This window comes from Tenebrio molitor, chromosome 1 (genome assembly GCF_963966145.1).
Source record: "Tenebrio molitor chromosome 1, icTenMoli1.1, whole genome shotgun sequence".
NCBI lineage: Eukaryota > Metazoa > Arthropoda > Insecta > Coleoptera > Tenebrionidae > Tenebrio > Tenebrio molitor.
Window position 1 is genome coordinate 28467996 of NC_091046.1, and position 20624 is coordinate 28488619.

Consider the following 20624-nt stretch of genomic DNA (forward strand, 5'->3'; position numbering starts at 1 on the left):
AATATTTCCAATTCTTTCTGGTATCGTAATTTTGATTTCGTAGGCACCATTTGGTACTTCGCGGCACTTGCCTCTTCCAGGACGTCATCAGGAACACAGAATTCTTCGTCATCCATTTCCACAACGTGGTGTGCACAATCACTTTATTGACTTTGCAAAACTTTGTTTGTTTTTTGTATTTTATTTTTTTCCATAGCAACAGATCTCTCCGAAAATGTGATTTATTTATTTTGTTTTAATTTTATTTAAAATTTTGAATATAAAGTTACAGACTCATTTTCTAAGGAGTTATGTCTGGTATCGAACAAAATCAAATACGGTACTCGAGAGTAAGTAAAAAAAACTCACTGTATCTGGCGATGTGAATGTGAATTCACAAAATTTTAGAATCTAGCCTTGAAAAACCACACGTTTTTATCAAGACATGTAAGCGAATATATGAATTGGGCAATCTTTTTTAACAATATGATCGTTGGAGAAAGATACATATAGGCATGAGAGTTTAGAATCGTTTATTAATCAACTTGATGTTATTGCCATAAGTATCCTTTGTTTCCATTACGTTCTTCTGATCTGACATCACTGCATTTTATAATAGGTATTTGAAAGGTCAAGTGCTGAAACGACTACTGAAGTAATTGCTAGAGCGACAATAATAAATTGTACCTCCCTGTCGTAATTTTGATCACACAATGTTTAAAAATGTTTGGAAACAGACAAAGAAAAGCAATCAAATAACTAGGGTACAAAGAACATCGATCGAACAGGTAAAAACTTGATGGTTGATTTGGTTTTAATTATTTGTGACGTCTTTTTTTTATTTTAATTTACCGCTACCTCTTGTTTTTAGTTACATCTCTCTATGCCCTTTTACTCCTAATGGAGTATAGGGCGCTTTCGCGTTTCTTAGCCAATTAGTGTGGTTGAGTAACTAGCCCAGCGCACTTTCAGGCATATAATTTTATAATTATATAGGTACATCTTTTTTTTAAATATGTATTTTATACAGGGTCTCCCAGAACTGGCGGACCAAAATAATACAGTGAATTCATCATCTTCTGGGAATAATAGGAAAAATGTTAAAAACATCTATCTTAAATAGTGATTAGGAAAGAAGCAATTTAAACTGACCAATGCTGTTGTTGATGTTAAGTTACCTATTAATTAGTTTTCCTGCTTTATTTGTAACTATGGATACATTTCAAATGATGCATATGCATTGTTGGGTATCCGCATTGTTTGTGCAATGACGGACGTTTTTAGGTTATAGTATTTCTGCTAGGATGTTCCCTATTGGGAAAACGAACTGCGTACTCCTGAGGGGCAACTGTGGCACTCTCATCACACTGTCCATATAAGACAAGCATATCAAAATATTATGAAGCGGTAAACATTACGCGTTTTTAATGACTTGTCGGAAATAATTTATTATGACATAATATTCAATTATTATGTCTTTGCAACAATCAAATTTGTTTCGATAGTTACCAATATAATTTTTTAAGGTAATTTTATATCTACACGCGATTGGTCAATTAAAAACGTTCTTATTTTAAAATCCAATGAGGATGGATTTTTTAAAATATTTTTCCTATTATTGCCAGAAGATAATGATTTCACCGTGTTATTTTGGTCCGCCAGTTCTGGGAGACCCTGTATAGTAGTATGATTAAACTTTGTATTGTAACTGGCAATTTCATACAGACTAAGAAACATTATATTATCACCCGGTACATATCGCTCTTCAGATAACGTGTTCTATGATTTACAGTTTCTCTGTAGCTTAGACTTCAAATATAAATTATTTTTCATAAAATTACACAATCGTGTGATTAGTTGTCTATTTCGGTAACATCGTCCTCTTTGAGAATAATTTACTAACGTTTTCATTGCAAACGTCCTGTCGTATACAATTGATAAAACTTACACAGCACTTTTTCTTAATAATTCATCGTAGGTTTTTAATAACGGTTTACTATATTTATACAACTTTCATGTAATTACTTGTTGCCACATGTTTTAAGAGTTTTCAGACATGCAGCATCTGGTGGATCATTTGCTAAATAAAACTACATCTTAAAGAATCAAAATATTTTAATACTAACATAATTAAGGCATGTTACAGTAATATTAATTTTGCCTTCAAGCATGACAGCCTCTTAGAAGAAGAGGAAAGGCACTGTCCACTTGGTCTCCATCATTTCATATGAATATATACTTTGCTTTACATATGTACCTATGCAGATGAAAATATTTAGAAAATTCAAACAAATACTTTAAATTCTATAAATAATGAAAATACTACATTAGTGATTTGTAATAATAAAGAACTGTACCTGAGTGCAAAAATATAAATAATTAATTGGATCAACTAAATCTTGTAACCCATAACGACTAACAATATTGACTAAATATAGACCAGGTAATTGAATGCTAAAAACACATTTTATGATCATCCTTTCAGCTTGAAGTATTACACAATCTATATAACAATAACAGTAAACTTTAAACAAGTGATTTTCTTATTAGGTAACAGGAGGAATAAATAGAATGAAAATAAATAATGATTAAAAGGACATCAACATCAAACACAAAGTGTATTAAAAATTATTTTAGCGAAAGGAGAGGAAAATCTCTTGAATAAAGTAAAAAAAAAATACATAATTTAACTACAAGGTAAGAAAAATTGATACAATAGAATGGAAAATGTTATAAAATATTTAAAAACACTTTTGAGAATATAAAACTGTACATAATAATTAACATTTCTTTTAAGTCATTCTGTTTTCCAAAACATTAATATAGCAACAGTGTAAGTAAGATTTGTTAATTATTTAATTGCAACCCTCTATAGAATAGATTTCTTTAAATATTGAGACTTGTATAAAATCATTACACAGAGAAAAACATTATACTTTACAAAAAGTCTAATATATTTTATTTACATATTTTTGGTATTTTAATGAATTAAAGATTCAGCCTAAGAAGTGCACTTAATGATAATGATTATTTATCTAAATGGAACTTAAAGTAAATGTGATCATCAAATAAAATTTATCAGCATCTTTAAGGTAAACCTTTTATCACAATCACAATAGCAGGGGCCCAAAAACGCGTTTTTCTACAATTATTGCAAAATCATTTTACTATGTACAACACAAACTAATCTTTAAAAAAAATTACTTTCAAAGAAAAAACGCTAATTTTGGGGCCACTGATAATGTCTTTCAAAAGATCACATTACTAATAGAACTAAAATGATATACAGTTTTTATAACAACCTATCGACTGATTTTATTTCTATTTGTTTTCCTATCAGTAGTTAAAATTGTAGCCTTTTTTCTCTTACTTGTAGAAGCTGCTGATTCTATACTAGCTTCACTTCCGTCAATTTTTCTTTTCCTAGTATTTTTTGATAACGAAACTAAATGAACAGGATCTAGATCGATTTCTTGTCTTTGTCTTCTCCTTATTCGTTCACTTCTTCTGGTTTGTACATACACCTTCTTCTGTCTTCGTTTAACTACTTTTATATCTATCGAATTTTTATCAGACATGACAATACCACTGGAACTTGTCGACTCCCTAAGGACATCACATTTTGAACTGGAATTTGATGCCCTAACATTCACAGAACTTGAAGGTGAACCCGTTTCCGGATCCAACGGGTTCGAACTCATCGTCTCCAAAAATTCAGTAACCCTGTTTTCACCAAATTTGAAGATGTTGTTATCTCCAAGCTCTGATGAATTGACTTTTGTTTCTTTAGAGTCATCAGTCTTTTTGATGTCAAGAGACAGTTTTGGTCCACTTTTTAGAGAGCCTTCGCTTGTAAAACTGGACGAAGAAGTGCTGTTATTATCAGACGAGCTTTTCTTCATTCTTCGTCTTTGTGCTAGTTTTGCGCTAAACACATCCTGGAGCCTGAAGCCTTCTCGTTGAGCTTTATGGAAAGCGCTAAATGTGGTTTGTAGACTTTTTTCTGCGGAAGTTTCTAATAACACATCTGGAGTCATGAGGGGAGTTGATATAAAGTTTTGATTACCCTGAACCCAAGAATTCGTTTCTAATTGGCTCATACGTAATCTTTGACTAGGGTTAACAGTAAGCAAGCCCCTTACTACTGATTTGGCTTCGTTGCTAACTCCACTCCATGCTGTAGAATTAAAATTAAAATCGCCCTCTTTAATTCGTTCCATAATCGACGAAACATTCTCATCTCGCGACCTGGCATGGAAGGGTGCTTTTCCACATAACATCGTATACAAAATGACACCTAAACTCCAAAGATCACAGTTTTCATCGTACCCTTCTGGATCACCCTTCAATACTTCTGGAGCTGCGTAATGTAAGGTAAAACATGGAGTGTGAAGTGCTTCTTTTTCTTGTTTTAATCTTGCAAAACCGAAATCTATGACTTTTATCTCTGCATCTTCTTCCTCTGATGTAAATACAAGATTCTCAGGCTTCAAATCTCTATGAACTACACCACGCGAATGCATGAAACTCACAGCCGATACAAGTTTGCGTAAGATTCCAGAAGCTTCAGATTCCGTGAATTTCGATTTTTTACGTATACGTTCGAATAGCTCACCCCCTTTTAAATATTCCAAGACAAGATATGTGTGTGCTTCATCTTGTTTTACATCATATAGACTCACAACATTAGCGTGCCCTTGACAGGCTCTCAGAAGGTTAATTTCTTGAGAACAATCCTTTTTGCGACTCACAATTTTAACTGCATATTCTCTACCAGTCTGTAAATTAACACACCTTCGGCATACTGAAAATGTCCCGTCACCTAATATTGGTTCATTTAAGTCGATGTCGTATGTTTGGAAGAACTGTGAATTGTTAATCTTACAATTGATCAACTTTGTACTATCGTGCTGTTTGGCCGGTTTCAGTATTTCATCGGATATTACATTTTTCGTAAATAAGACAGAAGGAGCGACATACGAGTATCCTTTAAATATTTTATCGTAATTAGGTGGTACCACAGCTGGTGAATCTGTCGGAGGCATTTGCGTGAATTCTTCACTAAAATTGGACACATCCAGTTCATTTCTGAAATTGAATTAAAATATTTCACAACAATTCTATAAAATGTTACGTATTGAGCATCGTAATATACCTACCTAATTGTGGGTTTAAAAGGAGCAGGTATTTCCTTTTGAGATAATTTGTTCCAATCTAAACTTTTGAAGAAAGGATGTTTTTTCAGTTCTGTGGCATCTCCTTCTCCACCGCCCAATCTTTTTCTAGGATCTTTTACCAACAATTTACTTATAAAGTCAGCTACATCTTTTCCCAATGCTAAAAGAAAAATCTCAATAACTCAACATAATTATGAATAATGAAGTCTTACAATCAGGTATGGGTGGAGTTGTTTTTAAGATTCGTCGGGAAATTTCTTGTTGAGTGTTCTTTTCACCCTCCACAGTAAAAGGAGAAGCTCCAGTTAGTAATTCGTAAGTAAGTACACCTACAGACCACCAGTCAACGGCCTTTAAATAACAAACAAATATTACCATTTATCACATTTATAATTTAAAAGAATGAAAAATACATACGTATTAATATTCAATTATACGGGACACAGTAAAAATAAAACACTTTCAACAAAAAACAGATATTGATGATAGTTAAATTTTTTGTTATTTTGCGAGTTTTTTGGTTGTGGCTATTATACTTATCACTGTACCTACTAAAATTTGCAAAACTTAATCTGATGCTATAAATGCCGTTTAATAATGAATCTAAAAGTTAAAATAGGTTACATCATTGTCTCAATTAAATTTTGTGGATACCTTACAAATTTACTTGAAACGTTAATTTAAAACTCGATAGAAAAAAATATATGTAATACATATTTTCATACCACTGAATGCTTAAGTTAAGCACATATCTGTAAAGTTGAATTGCGTTAATATTTTAAGCAGGTATGTCTCATGTTGTAGTCGATATTGAAGTGAATTAATGAAATTAAAAGCTAAAAATTTATTACATGTACCTGATATACAAGTACACTTTATTGCATCCACACTTTGATAAAACGCTTACTAATTGTATCTATTATTAAATAATATAGGACATATGTTAAAAGAAAAATTGGCGGTCATGCCACGGTCGTGTTTTATGGTTTTTAAACATTTTCCTAAAATAGTGTGACTCTTTAACATATACGAGTAACAAAATTAATAATAGATTAATACAAAGATTGTTAAATAATTTCATTGTGTTCAGTATGTCGTAATATGTAAGGTACAATAAACATTGCGTACAATATGGTTCGGGCGCGATCAATTGCTGACACACTTTTCTGACCCAGATTGAGGCAGGATTGCAAATGTTTTGCACATTTGTATTTCATGGTAGCACACAAATTTTCAGTAATAGTTAAATATCACCACAGTTTTAAATGATTAAACGATTTTTCCTTGATTTCTTTTTAGTTCTGAAACCACTTCAAAAATGTACGCAGGTAACTTGCGGCAACATTATATACTGAAAGGACACTTTTTACTTTAATGTAATAAATGTAGTAATGGTTCCTGTATTGCATAACTCAATACACATCAAGGACTTTCTAATAATAAAATGTGCTCTTTCTCTCTTGTTTACACGTTTGTAAAGTAGTTCATGATTAATGTAACAATTTATTTGAATTTAATGTGATGTGATATGTACACCTTGTACATGCTCAAGCAATTTTTTACTTTTAATATTTCTAACACAGTACCATAGACGTGAGTACAAAAATAATCAATGTATCAATGGTTTTGTGGTGTGTCGAATGTTCTATAGACAATAGTTTGATCAGTTAGATTCCATTAAGCAAATTTATTTTTAGCACAACAGACCTCTGGCATGTGGCGCAAATTATTTTTGTCCGTGCTTTCTATTTATCGCTGAACTGTAAATAAACATTTTCTTCGATCCTTGGGATTGACATTCGCGTGTGCAAGTGACTAGGACGTTTTGCATATAGGTGTAATCAGCGCGCTACGAAGCATACTACCTAACTGTACAGCGGAATGAACAGTTAACTGAAATGATCAAAAAATTCAGCTGATTCCGGACGGTACGTACACTGTATATCGACAGAAGTGGGTCAGATTCGAAGCCAACCAACTGGGACGACGATAGAAACGGTCACTTGAGAAATGTCGGACGGAGAAGGAAGACTGAACACTGTTAGCAGTGAAAGTAGGATATGCTATTTAACAATATTTACATTGCGCGACTAGTTGTAAGTTGTTGTAGTACATATTTTGAAATTGGTGAATAATTCTATAGGAGGACACTATCGAAAATATTCAAAAATGGGCATTTCTCACAACGAACATTTTAATTTTTTAAATAAATTTCGCCATATTGAGATCTTACGATAAGGTCCTAAAAAGCGTCACAAATCCAAGCAGTCGTATCAGTGAAGCAACCGTTGGACAAGCGGGGTTTTCTATAATGAAAGCGTGTAAAAGCAAATTTTATTACAATTAAAAATTCTGAGTGTGATCCCACGTTCTTCAGTAACTGTTCTTTTGCTCACTTCCTGAACCTGCTTCGACACAACGAACAGTCAAGAGTTATGGAAAGAATTTTACGCGTAACTGTCGTAACACTTTAAAGACACAGTGAATTTACTCTCGTTTCTCACACGAGCAGTCTAGCCGTAGGCTTAGAGCACTCATTAATTTATGTATTCACTGATGTATAATTTAAAAGCAAATTGTTACAATCCTTGCTACTTACTTCTAGGGCAGCAAGTACGAACACATACACGCATGATAATTATGGACATCTTGAAATTAAAATGCACTGTTGAAATTATCGGAAAATGATTTTCAATTTTTGTTTTAGCTGATACAGTACGTTCTCTCCAGAAGTAAAGACATAGTTGATTGTCTTTACGTTAATAGAAGCTCAGCAAAGAAGCTTAGGAAATGAAACAATGCTTACTGGTTGCTTAGACGTCAATAGACATATTCTAAACATTAATTTATCAGCAAAAAGAAGGGACAACGTTAAAATTTAAATATTCCTTAAGACGACCTACGATTTACCACAAATTAATAGTATCTTATTGAGTAATTAATCAAGTCGTAGCAGAATCGGCGCACATTAACAGTACTTCTTGGGAAATTATTAATTGGTAAAATGGTACATATATGTATTTCTATATTATTATACTAAAATGCTGAAGCACCTATATAGACAGATTATAAGCTTCCTTGCACACTGCTACATACTTTAGATTAAGTTTCTTCAATATTTCACAGCATCGCCTAAAGTTTCCCGTTGAATTAAAAAAAAATAAGATAACAATATTGATGAACACCGGATTATTTATGTACATATGACAAAGAAACACAACTCGCATCATAATATTATGTAAGTTGCGAGTATGTTTACAATATTTAAAAAAATTAGGATGGAATTGTGACTGCGACGTTCTTAAAATTATCTTATGCCAGAAATATACTGAAATCGATGTCGTTACTTTAGATCCGTGTAGTAACCATCAAAGTTATAGGCAAGTTTTTATTTCGTTGAATACCAATGTATTACATATACACCTAGCTTTAATGTTGAAGACTGTTCAGTTACTTATTATGAAACACTAATAAAACATTCTGTAAAATAAATAAAAATCGACAATGCCATCCTCATAACAGATCAGTTCTAACTAATTGTAAGAAACTTTAATGTATTTGTGTGGCTCTTATTGAGACGCCTAACGGTAATTTGAGTTCCGGGTATTTAAATAAGTTACAATTATTGATCATTCATATTTGTTAATCTTCTGGAATATGAATTTACTTGTAAACTGCACCTCTAAATGTTGACATTATCTAACTAGGTTTGTAGGTAACCGACTTGTTCATATGGGTTCTTAGTAGTCCATTTTTGTTAAATTAAATAGATAACTATTAATTAAAACTGTAAAATGAATTTCAAATTTCTGTGGCAAATTGTATCTTCAATAAATATACGATGAAACGAAGTTAGCACCACCGCCGCCGTGTGAAGCGAAAGAACATCTGTTTACCCGGTGAAGTTCATTTATAAAGCAAAAAAGCTCCGAGTGCTTAGTACACTTTGTTCTCTAAAAAATGAGAGTACGTAAAATGTGCACGTGACTTGTTAACTTTTAACTGCACGATCTGAATTGCTGTATAACACGTGTTTCTGACGTATAGGCCATGCAGAGGTCAATGTTCAATTTTGGATCATGTACTACCACTATTGCATAGAACTAGCATTACGAGGGTAATCAATAAGCGGATTTAAACAAGGGAAATAAATATTGTACAGCTAGTGAGAGTGATATTGACCGAGACTGATAGCATGCTATCGGGAGCTGAATCTAAAACTAAAATTTAACCTAGTTTTTATTGACTACTGAAGTGGGTCAACTTTACCCTAGGGCCTAGTAGAGGATAGGTTCAGTCACGCATGCAGATTCCTACAACGGATACGTTAAGAAGTAACAAAAAAGCAGATACTGGCCCAGTTTATGACAATTTACTTATGTTAATTAGGAATAATCGATCGTTCAGAAAGTCGTCAGTCAAAAATGAAACTCCTATCGGACGTATTTTATATAGAAAACATATTGTGGAGAATTAACTCACGATATCGTGTCCTTGAGTTCCTCCTTTGACAACTTCCGGCGCCATGTATTCAATTGTGCCACAAAACGAATAGGCTCGTTGATCACTGTCTCCTTCCCTTGGTAGTTCTTTGCTCAGTCCAAAGTCTGTAAGGACTATATGCCCAGAATCATCTACTAAAATATTTTCCAGCTTGATATCTCTGTAAATAATTCCCAACTGTAACATACAAAAAAACATTTCAAACACACTCCTCTCCTGAAATATTTTTTTACATTAATAATTATTCATTTTCATTAGCTTACTTCAGAAACAAACAATTATAACAAAACATTGGTTATATCGTGCGTTCATTTAAATTTATCCTCAAAGTAGGCGTTGAAGACTCGATTGTGAACGCACTATACGAATAAAGGATCACGGATCAGCTGTTTAAATATTACGCTTTTACACGAGTGGTGCGTTCTCAATCGACTCTCCAACGCCAACTTTGAGGATAAATTTAAATGAACACACGATATGATGTTGTATAACATAATGTTTGTATGCCACAGCAGTTTTACTGTTCTATTATGTTGCATTTAATTTACATATTGTTTACTTCCCAATGTGAATTTTAAATGCGACAGGAGACAAGAGATTTAATAATAATCTTTAACAAAAACTTGGTAGATTCTTTAAAGTGTAACTTGATAAAAAGTGTGGCGAGTTATTACTAGACGACCAGGTGTTACAACCAATTTAACAGGTAACCAAGCGACTTTGACTTTTATGTAACGATGCGTTAAAATGTTTCGTAGATAACAGCTGTAGCCTAACTGACCCAAGTACCTCTAGTGAGTACTAATACAATATCTACAGAATGTTTTCAAAAAATGGAATCAATAAAGCTACTATGCGTATAATTCGTTCTGAATAATATAAGTATGTATGTACATATATCAAAAATTCTCCTTACTTAACTTACTGTTTTAATTTATGTTTACATAATAACTGACTTTCTTTTTTAAATGTCACAGTATTATATTTTTGCTAATTATCAATTTCTGTGGCATAATATCCCAGATTTTGATGTTTAAGTATATTATCTGGCAGGCTTAATAGTAACAGAAAATATTTTACCCCTTGGCACGTTAAAAAGTACAGTAAAGCTGTAAAGCGACATTTAAGTACATTTAGGAATGTTTATTTCATCTCATGGTAGAACGCAGAACACGTGTCGGACTACTAAGTGATATACTTAGTCTGTAATTATGAGGTCAACGACATGATTTTACTAATTTCTTCATTTCTAATCATTAGCATACAAACTACCTCTACTAGGGAAGAAAAACATTTTTTGAAAAACAATTAGAACTGCCGTTGACAAATTAATTAACGCAGAAAGAAACAAGAAAATTCACATTCAGGCAAGGAGCAACCAGCAAAATTTTTAAGGTTTTTTTTTAAATATGAGTTGCTTTGTTTTTGTGAATTACAATAAATAATAGGAAGCACTAAAAACCAAACAGGTATAATATGTATACACATACACACATACATCTGAATTCAAAAAAATCGGGAAATGTCAAAAAAATGACACATTTTTTTCACTTTTGTCATGGTTTGAAAATGGCTTTTAGAAATAGGTTAGCATTATTTGACGGTATGTCAGTTTATAAATAAATAATTCAATGACATTTTTAAAAATGATTTATGTAATAGGTACTGCAAGTAGACAGTTAATTGACAAATATTTAAAACCAAATTTACATTAGGAAAAATTGTATTGTATTTCCCGTTTTTTCTGAATTCAGCTGTAGGTGTTTGACGTGTTTTTGCATTTTTTTTCAAAAATTAATACGTACTGTGCGTTTCCTGATTTTGTGCGTTTTTGCTTTTCATATATTTTTATGTGAAATAGTTGTTCTCAACTGAGGATATAGGTGTTATGTACTATGGCGGCCAAAAAATTGTAGCCGTCACTATTTTGACGGAACTGTAACCCCACTTTCGATTTTTGTCATTTTGACATGCATGTTGTTATTCTGCCAATCAATTTAAACTGCTTAAAGCTGATATTCCAAAAATCAGACATTAATGAACACAATTGGAGCAGTCGTACATAGACAACCTGAGGTAAACGTCTGTGTAGTAGAAAATGACAAAATAATTTCGAGTTTTGAAATTTACCACCCAAAAAATACCAATCATAATCAAGACGGTAGTCATAATGACAATAAAGTATGGCTTACAAATTTTTTTTTTGAAATGACAAATTGACGGCTAAAATTTTTTGGCCGCCATAGTACTACTAAAGAACATAAGGTGTCGGACTAAACTTTTAAGATCCATATTCATCCAAAACCAAGATGTTTCCTAACGTTGATTTAAGGAAAATGAGTAGTTTCAAATGCAGTTTTCATATCACACAACGGTTAAGTACATTTAATAGTTATTTATCCAACTACAAGAGTTCTTATGTAAACCTTATGGATGTAAAACTCAACTCAACTGAACTCAGCTCCACGAGTTGGTTCATCGCAGTAGGGGTTGAAACTTGCGGCGTGTAATTTAATAACAAAGCAATAGTGAAAAAAAAAACAAACTTCTGAGATAATTAATGCATTGGTGCAATCGATAATTGCACTAGAGCATGAATTACCACTGTCAAGTGCTTGTCAATGGTTGAAATGAAAATTTGGCAACAATCTGATATGAAGATAACTGTAATTTGTTTCGATTTTTTTAAGTCTTCACCAGTCATGTAAAAATAACTCTAAATGTGAAATTAGACACATCCATATGTTCTTGTTTTCCTCTCACATGTAGCAATTTTTTCAATTCATTCGTTCTATGACTAGCTTTTTTGTCTAATACGGAAGTTGAATGCGGCAAGTATGTAAGTACAAAATAATCATGTAATTATTTCACCGATTGATTTTTTTCTTATTTTCATTTTATGGGAAATTTAAATTTCACCTCATAAGAATAAAAGTAATAACTAAATTGTTAAATCGATTCATTTATTCACGTCAATAGTTATGTTAAGGTATTACTTCTTGTTAAATAAAATTGTAAAAACAAATTTCACAGTGAAAGTCCGATTTCACTGTTTGAATGTTTTGACAATTAAACAGTTCGCAGTTATTTAGAAGAAATCTTCACCAAGAAATTCCACTGAAGTTAGGGAATTTATAAGACGGCCTTGGTTTGTGGAATTATAAGAACGAACAACATGTTCTGTTTACCGTTGTCGTATCAGTTTGGTATTTTCTCCTAAAGGTCTCATTTAACGCGCAACTGATAACAAAAAGAAGGCAAGTAAATGTAAAATACGCTAGAACTAAATGAACTTCATTAGTTATTGAACGATTGTGGCCCCTTATTTATTGGAAATATTAACCCTCGAAGACAATAAATTAATTAGCCTACCATTACTTCAGTGAATTCATGGAATAATCTATTATGAGAGAGTTCGAACAAAATAGTGAATTAATGATAAGTTTCAACCAATAGGTTGAGTAAAAATTCAGTTTATTAAATTTACTAAAGCAGACAAACTGAAGGATAAAGTAAATAACAATCAATGTTCGTCGTTATTGTAAATTCCCGAAGTGTTCAAAGTTCACATGTGAACAAATATTCCTTTGTTTTCTTTGTTTTTATAGAATGAAAAAAGTGTCTGACCAACAAACAAATTCGTGGTACCTAAGCGAAGTTTATAAACTAAATAAATTAATAAATTGTATTATTGCCCAAAACGTTTTGTTCTATTTGTGAGTAACCTTTGATTGCCGTATTACTTTTATTGTGAAGGACGTTCTATTTATAAACCACTTGCAGTTCAGTCAAATTTAAATAAGTCGCTTCAAACATGATGGTTATTACCCATGATTTGCAGAAAAACTTAGATTCTGTTTTCGACAATTATCAGGCTAATCTGTATATAACAAATATACAATATGTATATAACAATAGACCATTCAAATAAATAATTATCAAAACTTACGCTGTGAAGGCGTTCCAATGCCAAAATAATTTCTCCAATATAAATGCGAACTTCATCTTCAGTAAAATGCTCTCTTTGGTACAAATGTGTAAATAACTCTCCACCAGCAACATAGTCTGAAAAAGAATCCATGTTTTTAACAAAGTTTTGAGAAAACTACACAAACAATTTTTGAAATAAACATGTGTATCTCATGGGGATTTACAAAACAAGTTAATATATTTCAGTAAAAATACATGACGCAGCAAATTAAACATGTTACAATAAAAATATTTTTTCTTATGCCGCTATTTATTTGCAAACGTAGTTCACAACTAAATTATAATGTTACAGATATGAATATGACTTTTACAAAAAAAAAAAAAAAAAACACAACTTGCGATGCTAATCAATTCGGTTCGATACCACGCATTCTGTATTTTCTGCTGGGTGACATTGGTTTACAGGGTTTTTATATGACTCTGAAGGGCCGAGCTATAAAACTATACAATTCAATTTATCAGTAAAGAGCTAGCGGTTGTCTGTTATATACTAAGTAATTTTTTCTCATTTTTCTTTAAAATACATTACAATGGAATGGGTAGATAGGAAACGCGAAGCCCCCGGCGGTTCCTAATCTGTTTTAACCATGTGGTCGGCTTCCACCATCGGTGTACTATACATTCAAGGAATTCTTGGTAGACTGGTTGAGGGGGTTAACTTCATAATTACTATTTTTGCAAAAACATTTACAGACTCTTTGAAAGTTGAAAATAATGTGGCCAGATCTTTGCTTAATTTTCTTAATGATACTTCTAAAATATACGTCACGGATATGTTGACTAAAAACGGCAAATTCTTGCTCGTTGTAAACTGGTAACCTCACATTGTAAAAGACGGGAAAATCAGATGGCGACGTCTAAAAAGAGAATGTTCTGGAAAAGTTTATACTCAAGTGAGAGACAAAACAAACAGTGTTGTTGGTGATGCCATTCACAACCGTCATGTGGATTCTGAATCAAGTATACAAGTTCTTAGTCCTAAAAGAAAAACCATAGGACACCGCAAAGAAAAACCATTCTAGATAATCTGTAAGCAAATTCAATAACAGGAACATAAAAAAGTTAAAGAGCCAAAGGGTGTGACAAATTGGCACATTTTTGAAACTTTTTTGGGGTTTTTACTTCATTGCAGCTTGACACATTTAATGTGGCCGGTGAGGGCGAGAAGCGCATGAAGATCTATACATATATCTCTCTTTTTTTTCCAATAGCTACTTTCTCCTCTCTCCATTCCTGGAGACATTAAATCCCTGTGCAATGGGGAAATTACAAAAAGCAAGTTAATAGCATGGTTCAAGTTCCATTCCGCTTTAGTGTTATTCCCATTGTTTAATTAAACCAATTATGTGGTTACTTTTTTGCATATAGCGCTTTTATTTTGACAGTCTTACAACATGCAGATCCACGTAATATAAAAAATGTACTTCAGAAGTTGTATAGGTAGTACCTGGTGAACAAGAGAAAACAAGTGTTTAAATATCAATGTTAGAACATTTTGACAGCATACTGCTGCAGCAGTTTGCAGATTCAAAAGCAAGCCTTTTTTGAAACTTTCTTCGTTGTGTAATTTAATTTTATATTTCGAAATTGATACCAGATTTACTCATTCATTATGATCAAATATGGAACTATGTATGCCGAAGTTTACAGGGCAAAATTAATTTACATTATTATCGCTTATTATTTATAATTATGTAAACGGTTTAAGTAGGTAGTCAAACATTCACTAAATTTTGTTTAATTTATTGTATGGCTCGATGTGTTTTAAATTTGAGAAATAATATTTGTTGATATATCTTCCAGGATACTTTTTAAATACATTCACATAGTAAGCATTTAAAATGTTTTTTTTATATCAGCGAATTTCCATGTTCACAATTGTCTTCGGTGTGCCATATTTAAACATTCAATATACTACATATACATTGTGTTGTTCTTTTTATTCAAAAATTATTAACTATTGCTTAAGAAAAGAGAAAGTGTATAAAATATGAAAGTGTTTATCTCACTTTCACTCAATATTACTGTTTGCTTGCTTAACTTTGTGATTTTACCTTGGAATTGCTCATTTAGCGACTGTATACCAACACGTGTCCCTCTATTGTCGTATGTTAACAGTAATTACTAGATGTAACAAATATAACGTTCACAAACAGCAATAAAATCTTTACTAATAATTTAAATTGAGGTATCTTGTAAAGGTAATTGTTAGGCAGCGACAACTTCTTTGTACGGTGAAATGAAAAATCTTTTTGGCAAAAATCCATTTATACTTTTAAACATCAAAACTAGTTCATTTACCTACAAGTCAGTTTGACCTTGTGTTTGCTGCTATTTTTGTAGTTAAAGATGGTAAACCGAGAATTGGCTAATGAACTGACTTGGTGAAATTTTAAATCGGCAATTTCATATTTCCAGACTACAATACATATATGGAAGGAAAATATACACCTACCTAGTTCTTAAAAATGTTAATTTTTTATAGAGCATTTTAACATAATGCCAAAAGCGCTCAACATGGTGCATCTGTATTTTTAAAATAATTAGGTCATGAAAAATAGTACAAGTGATTTATACTAAGTTATTTAGGTTGACAAACTGTTTACTCGGCATTCTTTGCATTGTTTACCAATTATAAGAACACAATTATGAATTAATTGAATGTAACATTCTGTATAGTTTATGCTGAGACCTATAAATTAGCATGATATCGATGCAACGATTAAAATAATATTAAAAATACGATTCTCCCAGGGAACAGTAAAAGCAGATACCGAGGTTAGAAGTACCTAGACTTAGTCGAGCATTTCATATGAGTACACTGGTAAGGAATAAAGAATTCAATGTGAAGTCTTTAGGCAAGGCGTACCAGTAAGTGGAATGACTCACAAGCGACTTCCAATGAAACACAGGCACTGTCAAATGAATAATTTCCGAGGTAACCTCTTTGCTCACATTAACAAAAAAGCTACGCTAAATCGACTAAGGCTTCTCTCTAACTGACACTCTACGAGTGGACTTTTCTTAAATGGGTTGTATTTCAATTTCTCGTTAATTGCGTTCAGATTGCGGTCATCGAACAATGAAAATAAATGGTTATCTGATTTTAATTTATTAATTTACTTACCAAGAATAAGGTGCAATTTGGCATCCGTTTGGAAGGCGTAATGTAATGTAACTAAAAACGGATTGTCTCGGACGGCTTCTAGTACTTGTCTTTCTGTCTTGGTATGTTCGGTGGTTTTCTTCTTCTGTACAATGGTTGCTTTTTTTAGAACTTTCATGGCATAAAGACGATTGTTGTCGGCACCACCACGTTTTCTTACTAGGAACACTTTACCATATGCTGCAATAATAAATAAATAAACAAACAAATAGATAAGCGGTAGCATAATAATTTTATCTACTTTGCTGAATTTTTATTCCTTGTAATTTTTTCCCTATAAAAAGTTTAAAACTGATTTTTTTGTTCGACACTGTCAGATTTTGAGAATTTTCTCCTGTGTGAACGGATTTTGATAAATGTCACAACTTGTCAAAACGAAACGTCTAATTTTCAAGATTTTAAGCGTTTTGGAACCTTTAAGGGACTCGTCGAACAAAAAAAAAAACGTTACTATTAAAACAATGCTTCTATAGGCATTTAAATTTACAAAAAAACAAAAAACGCTACATGAAAAATGGTTACTTTTCTTTCTTTAAATGCAAAGAGACAATGCATTTGTAAACAAATTGTCGTTGGCTTGATAATGGATAACGGTATTCGAATCATATACTTTTTGAAATCAATCATAGCGATTACATGTGAACATTCAATTAGATAGATAAAATGTTTTTTAACCAATTCGTGTAAGAGATGAATTCATATATTTTGTAATGAGCGAGAGTGTATCGACCTTCCTCTAAGGTCGTACGCAACACTGACCACGACCGTACTGCTGCCTCAGATCACCTGTCCCGCATCGAAAGAGTACCATGCACCACGTATGTCGCACACTGATCGTCTTTCTCGTGATGTGATTGGTTTTTGGATATCACCTGGAGGTGGGTAATAGGTATACACGTACAGTTACGAGTAATTTCAAAATTACCGAGTACACTTCAAAAATCAAGTCGATTTATGTCGCTGATATTTTAGAGCCATAATATTGTTTGTTTTATCCTCTCTAGACGGTGCTCTTCGCGATGTTATAATATTGGGCTACCCTCCGGATCGACCACCCTTCTTCTAATTTGGAAAGAATGACCACCACTTTCGCGTATTCGTTTAGATTAGGCATTTTGTTTGTCAAAATTGACATTGATCTTTGACAAAAAATGTAAGTGCATTTTACGCTGTAGAAAATTAGGTGTACTCCATAATTTTGAAATTAACTGTACATAAAGTCCATTCAAAAATCAAAAAACGACCAACGTCGCATTTTCCTCGATAATTACTATCGGCAACGCTGTCTGGTGTAAAATTTGGTGAGACTTGTAATTTTGAGGTTAAATGTTTATTTTAAGTGTCTTGTTTTTTTGGGCATGTTTAAGTAAAAATAATAGGAATCAATAAATAAATGAAACGTGCTGGTAATAAAACAATATGAACGAAATTCAAAGCAATTGAATTTTATTTTGAATCAAATAAACGTCATAATTTATAGTTACCAACATAGTATGAAAAAATATCTACCTAGGGTTTTTTAAATTTTACCAACCTAAAGTGGTTTTTTGATTTTTGAATGGACTTTAGGTAAACGTATATTATACAGGACGTTTTTTAAATGCTAGTACAAAAAAAAAACTGGGTCATATGGAGATTCTAAAGAGTCCAGAAAACCATTTTTTTTTTTTTAACTAACGCGGAAGGGATCAACTAACGCTGTCCGTGCACATTCTATGCCACAAACACAACAATAGTAAACGCAAACCATAGCAACCCGACAATGCTATGAACAAAAATACAACAAAATTATCATTGTTGCTTGACAACCCCAATTATGTTTTTTTAATTACCTTTAGTTCAGCAGCGTACTGACAATTTTAATTTATTTTTATCTCGAAAACGAAAAGACTTTTATTAGATAATTTTTTGTGTACTCATCCTCACCTATTACCACTCTTTTTTGTACTGGCAGTTAAAAAATACCCTGTATACGCAGAACACTGACATAACAGACATAACGTTTGATTGGGGTCCAGAGTAGTTGTACATTTCTGTGCAATAAAATAAAGCACAAGTCTAATTTTCACAATATTTTAGTTGTATAATACAGTGTGGAACAAAATGATTGGTCATCTAGTTACCTTTGCATTACCCTTGTAAAAATACGAAATGCCGCTCTACACAAAAAAGAAGGCCTAACATCAAAATATGTATATATCCAAATTCCAAATGTGATTTATTGCGAAGGATGATATGAATGCAAAGTTGAGATTGAAATTGAAAAGGACCTAACAAAAGCAAGTCACAGCTATTGTTGAAAATGGCCACCAACGTTTGTTAATTCAATTTAGTAAATTGTAACAATTGTCAATTCGATTGATGACATTTTTTGACAGAACTAATAGTTAGGCACTCCAAAAAAAAGTAGAGCAGTGCAGGAATGTTTACATGCGTAAAAATTCCAAAGCAAACTAGATGACAATCATTTTGTTCCACACTGTACATTTAACATTTGAAAACATTTTGGAATTGTTGTCTAAATGACAGGCCATTTTGACATTCCTAAAAAAAAATTACTGATTTGCATAAACAGTTTTTGTGTGCAACCGTACGCGAAATGAGCATCTCGCGTGCGTACAACAGGCCGCGAAATTGAATTTAGCAGCCGTTGCCTTGACGACGGCCGTAAAAGTAAAAGTCATTTTTATATTTATTTATTATTACAATTACAACATATCTATCTGCATGTTTCTGGTGTAATCTTACAAAATCTGGATTAGTTACAGTTCAAGTTTGATTTTGTGTCAGGAACGGCCACTATTAGTACAGAATTTTTATCCGGTTTGAAATTTCCGCCAATTTCAAATGAGACAGCCGCATGAGGTTGAGGAGTCGATAAGAAAGATCCCCATTATCGATCTATCATCTATATGAAACATACACATGTGAATTAGGTTGATTTTGGTTAATTTTTCACAGATCAAAAAGAGAAATATCTTGTAACATTTCCTGAATGTCATCAACAGACATTTTGATTTATTTGTGTTTTTGCACGGCTCCTGATATTTCCATGGTTAAAATAACCTAAAAAGGAGCAGATGATACAACCTAGCATAACAGAACTTAACATTTACCTTCCACAATAAATAAATTCCAATAAATAGGTAAGCCAGTACAACATCATCCGACACGGTTTTCACATTCTTCTTGTTACATCAGTCTAAAAGTCACTGTAACATTTTTCATATTGCCGTTTCGATTTTTCAGGTTTCAAATGCGACACTGCACAATTTATAATATTTTTTTAACTCTGGATGAGTACACGGAACTGAAAAATCGTAATTTTCCTCGGACATTTTTGCAATTTTTCTCAAAGTGAATTGTTTTATTTATGTCGTTTCCATAGCGACATGTAGCCCGACTTTATTTTTATTGACAGTGAAGGTCATTTTACTTGTTAATTTTATAATTACAAATTTTCGGGTTGCACACAAAATGTTGTGTACACCTTGGCTACGAAATCCTTTGACGACCTCGAGATTGTCTTGTCTCGGCCGCAAAGCGGCCTTGACGACAATTTTTCTCTCGGTTCGCCAAAGTACGATTTCGCATCCTTGATATACAAATAACTATTTACCATGAATTTCGTTGTCTCATTTAAACTATAAAATATTTGCTGTGTTTAATTTTACTGCACAGAAGTGTACAGTTAATTTCAAAATTATAAGAGTACACCTAATTTTCTACAGTGTGAAATGCACTTACATTTTTTGTAAATGATCAATGTCAATTTTGACAAACAAATTCCGAATTTAACCGAAAACGAG

The 20624-nt window shown here is 32.4% G+C and overlaps 1 protein-coding gene across 3 annotated transcripts in view; it reads right to left on the reverse strand.

The window, feature by feature from the left end:
- Window positions 1-2076: 2076 nt before the first annotated feature.
- The window catches only part of LOC138141565 (ribosomal protein S6 kinase alpha-5-like), a 54388-nt gene continuing 35840 nt past the window's right edge, over window positions 2077-20624 (reverse strand). For all 3 annotated transcript variants that reach the window (XM_069062306.1, XM_069062305.1, XM_069062304.1), the window contains 6 exons: window positions 16777-16995; window positions 13609-13724; window positions 9639-9836; window positions 5369-5507; window positions 5139-5316; window positions 2077-5067 (listed from right to left, as the gene is read on the reverse strand). In XM_069062306.1, the coding sequence (XP_068918407.1) occupies window positions 3282-5067; window positions 5139-5316; window positions 5369-5507; window positions 9639-9836; window positions 13609-13724; window positions 16777-16995 (2636 nt within the window). In that variant the 3' untranslated portion in view covers window positions 2077-3281. The remainder of the gene's footprint in view (window positions 5068-5138; window positions 5317-5368; window positions 5508-9638; window positions 9837-13608; window positions 13725-16776; window positions 16996-20624) is intronic.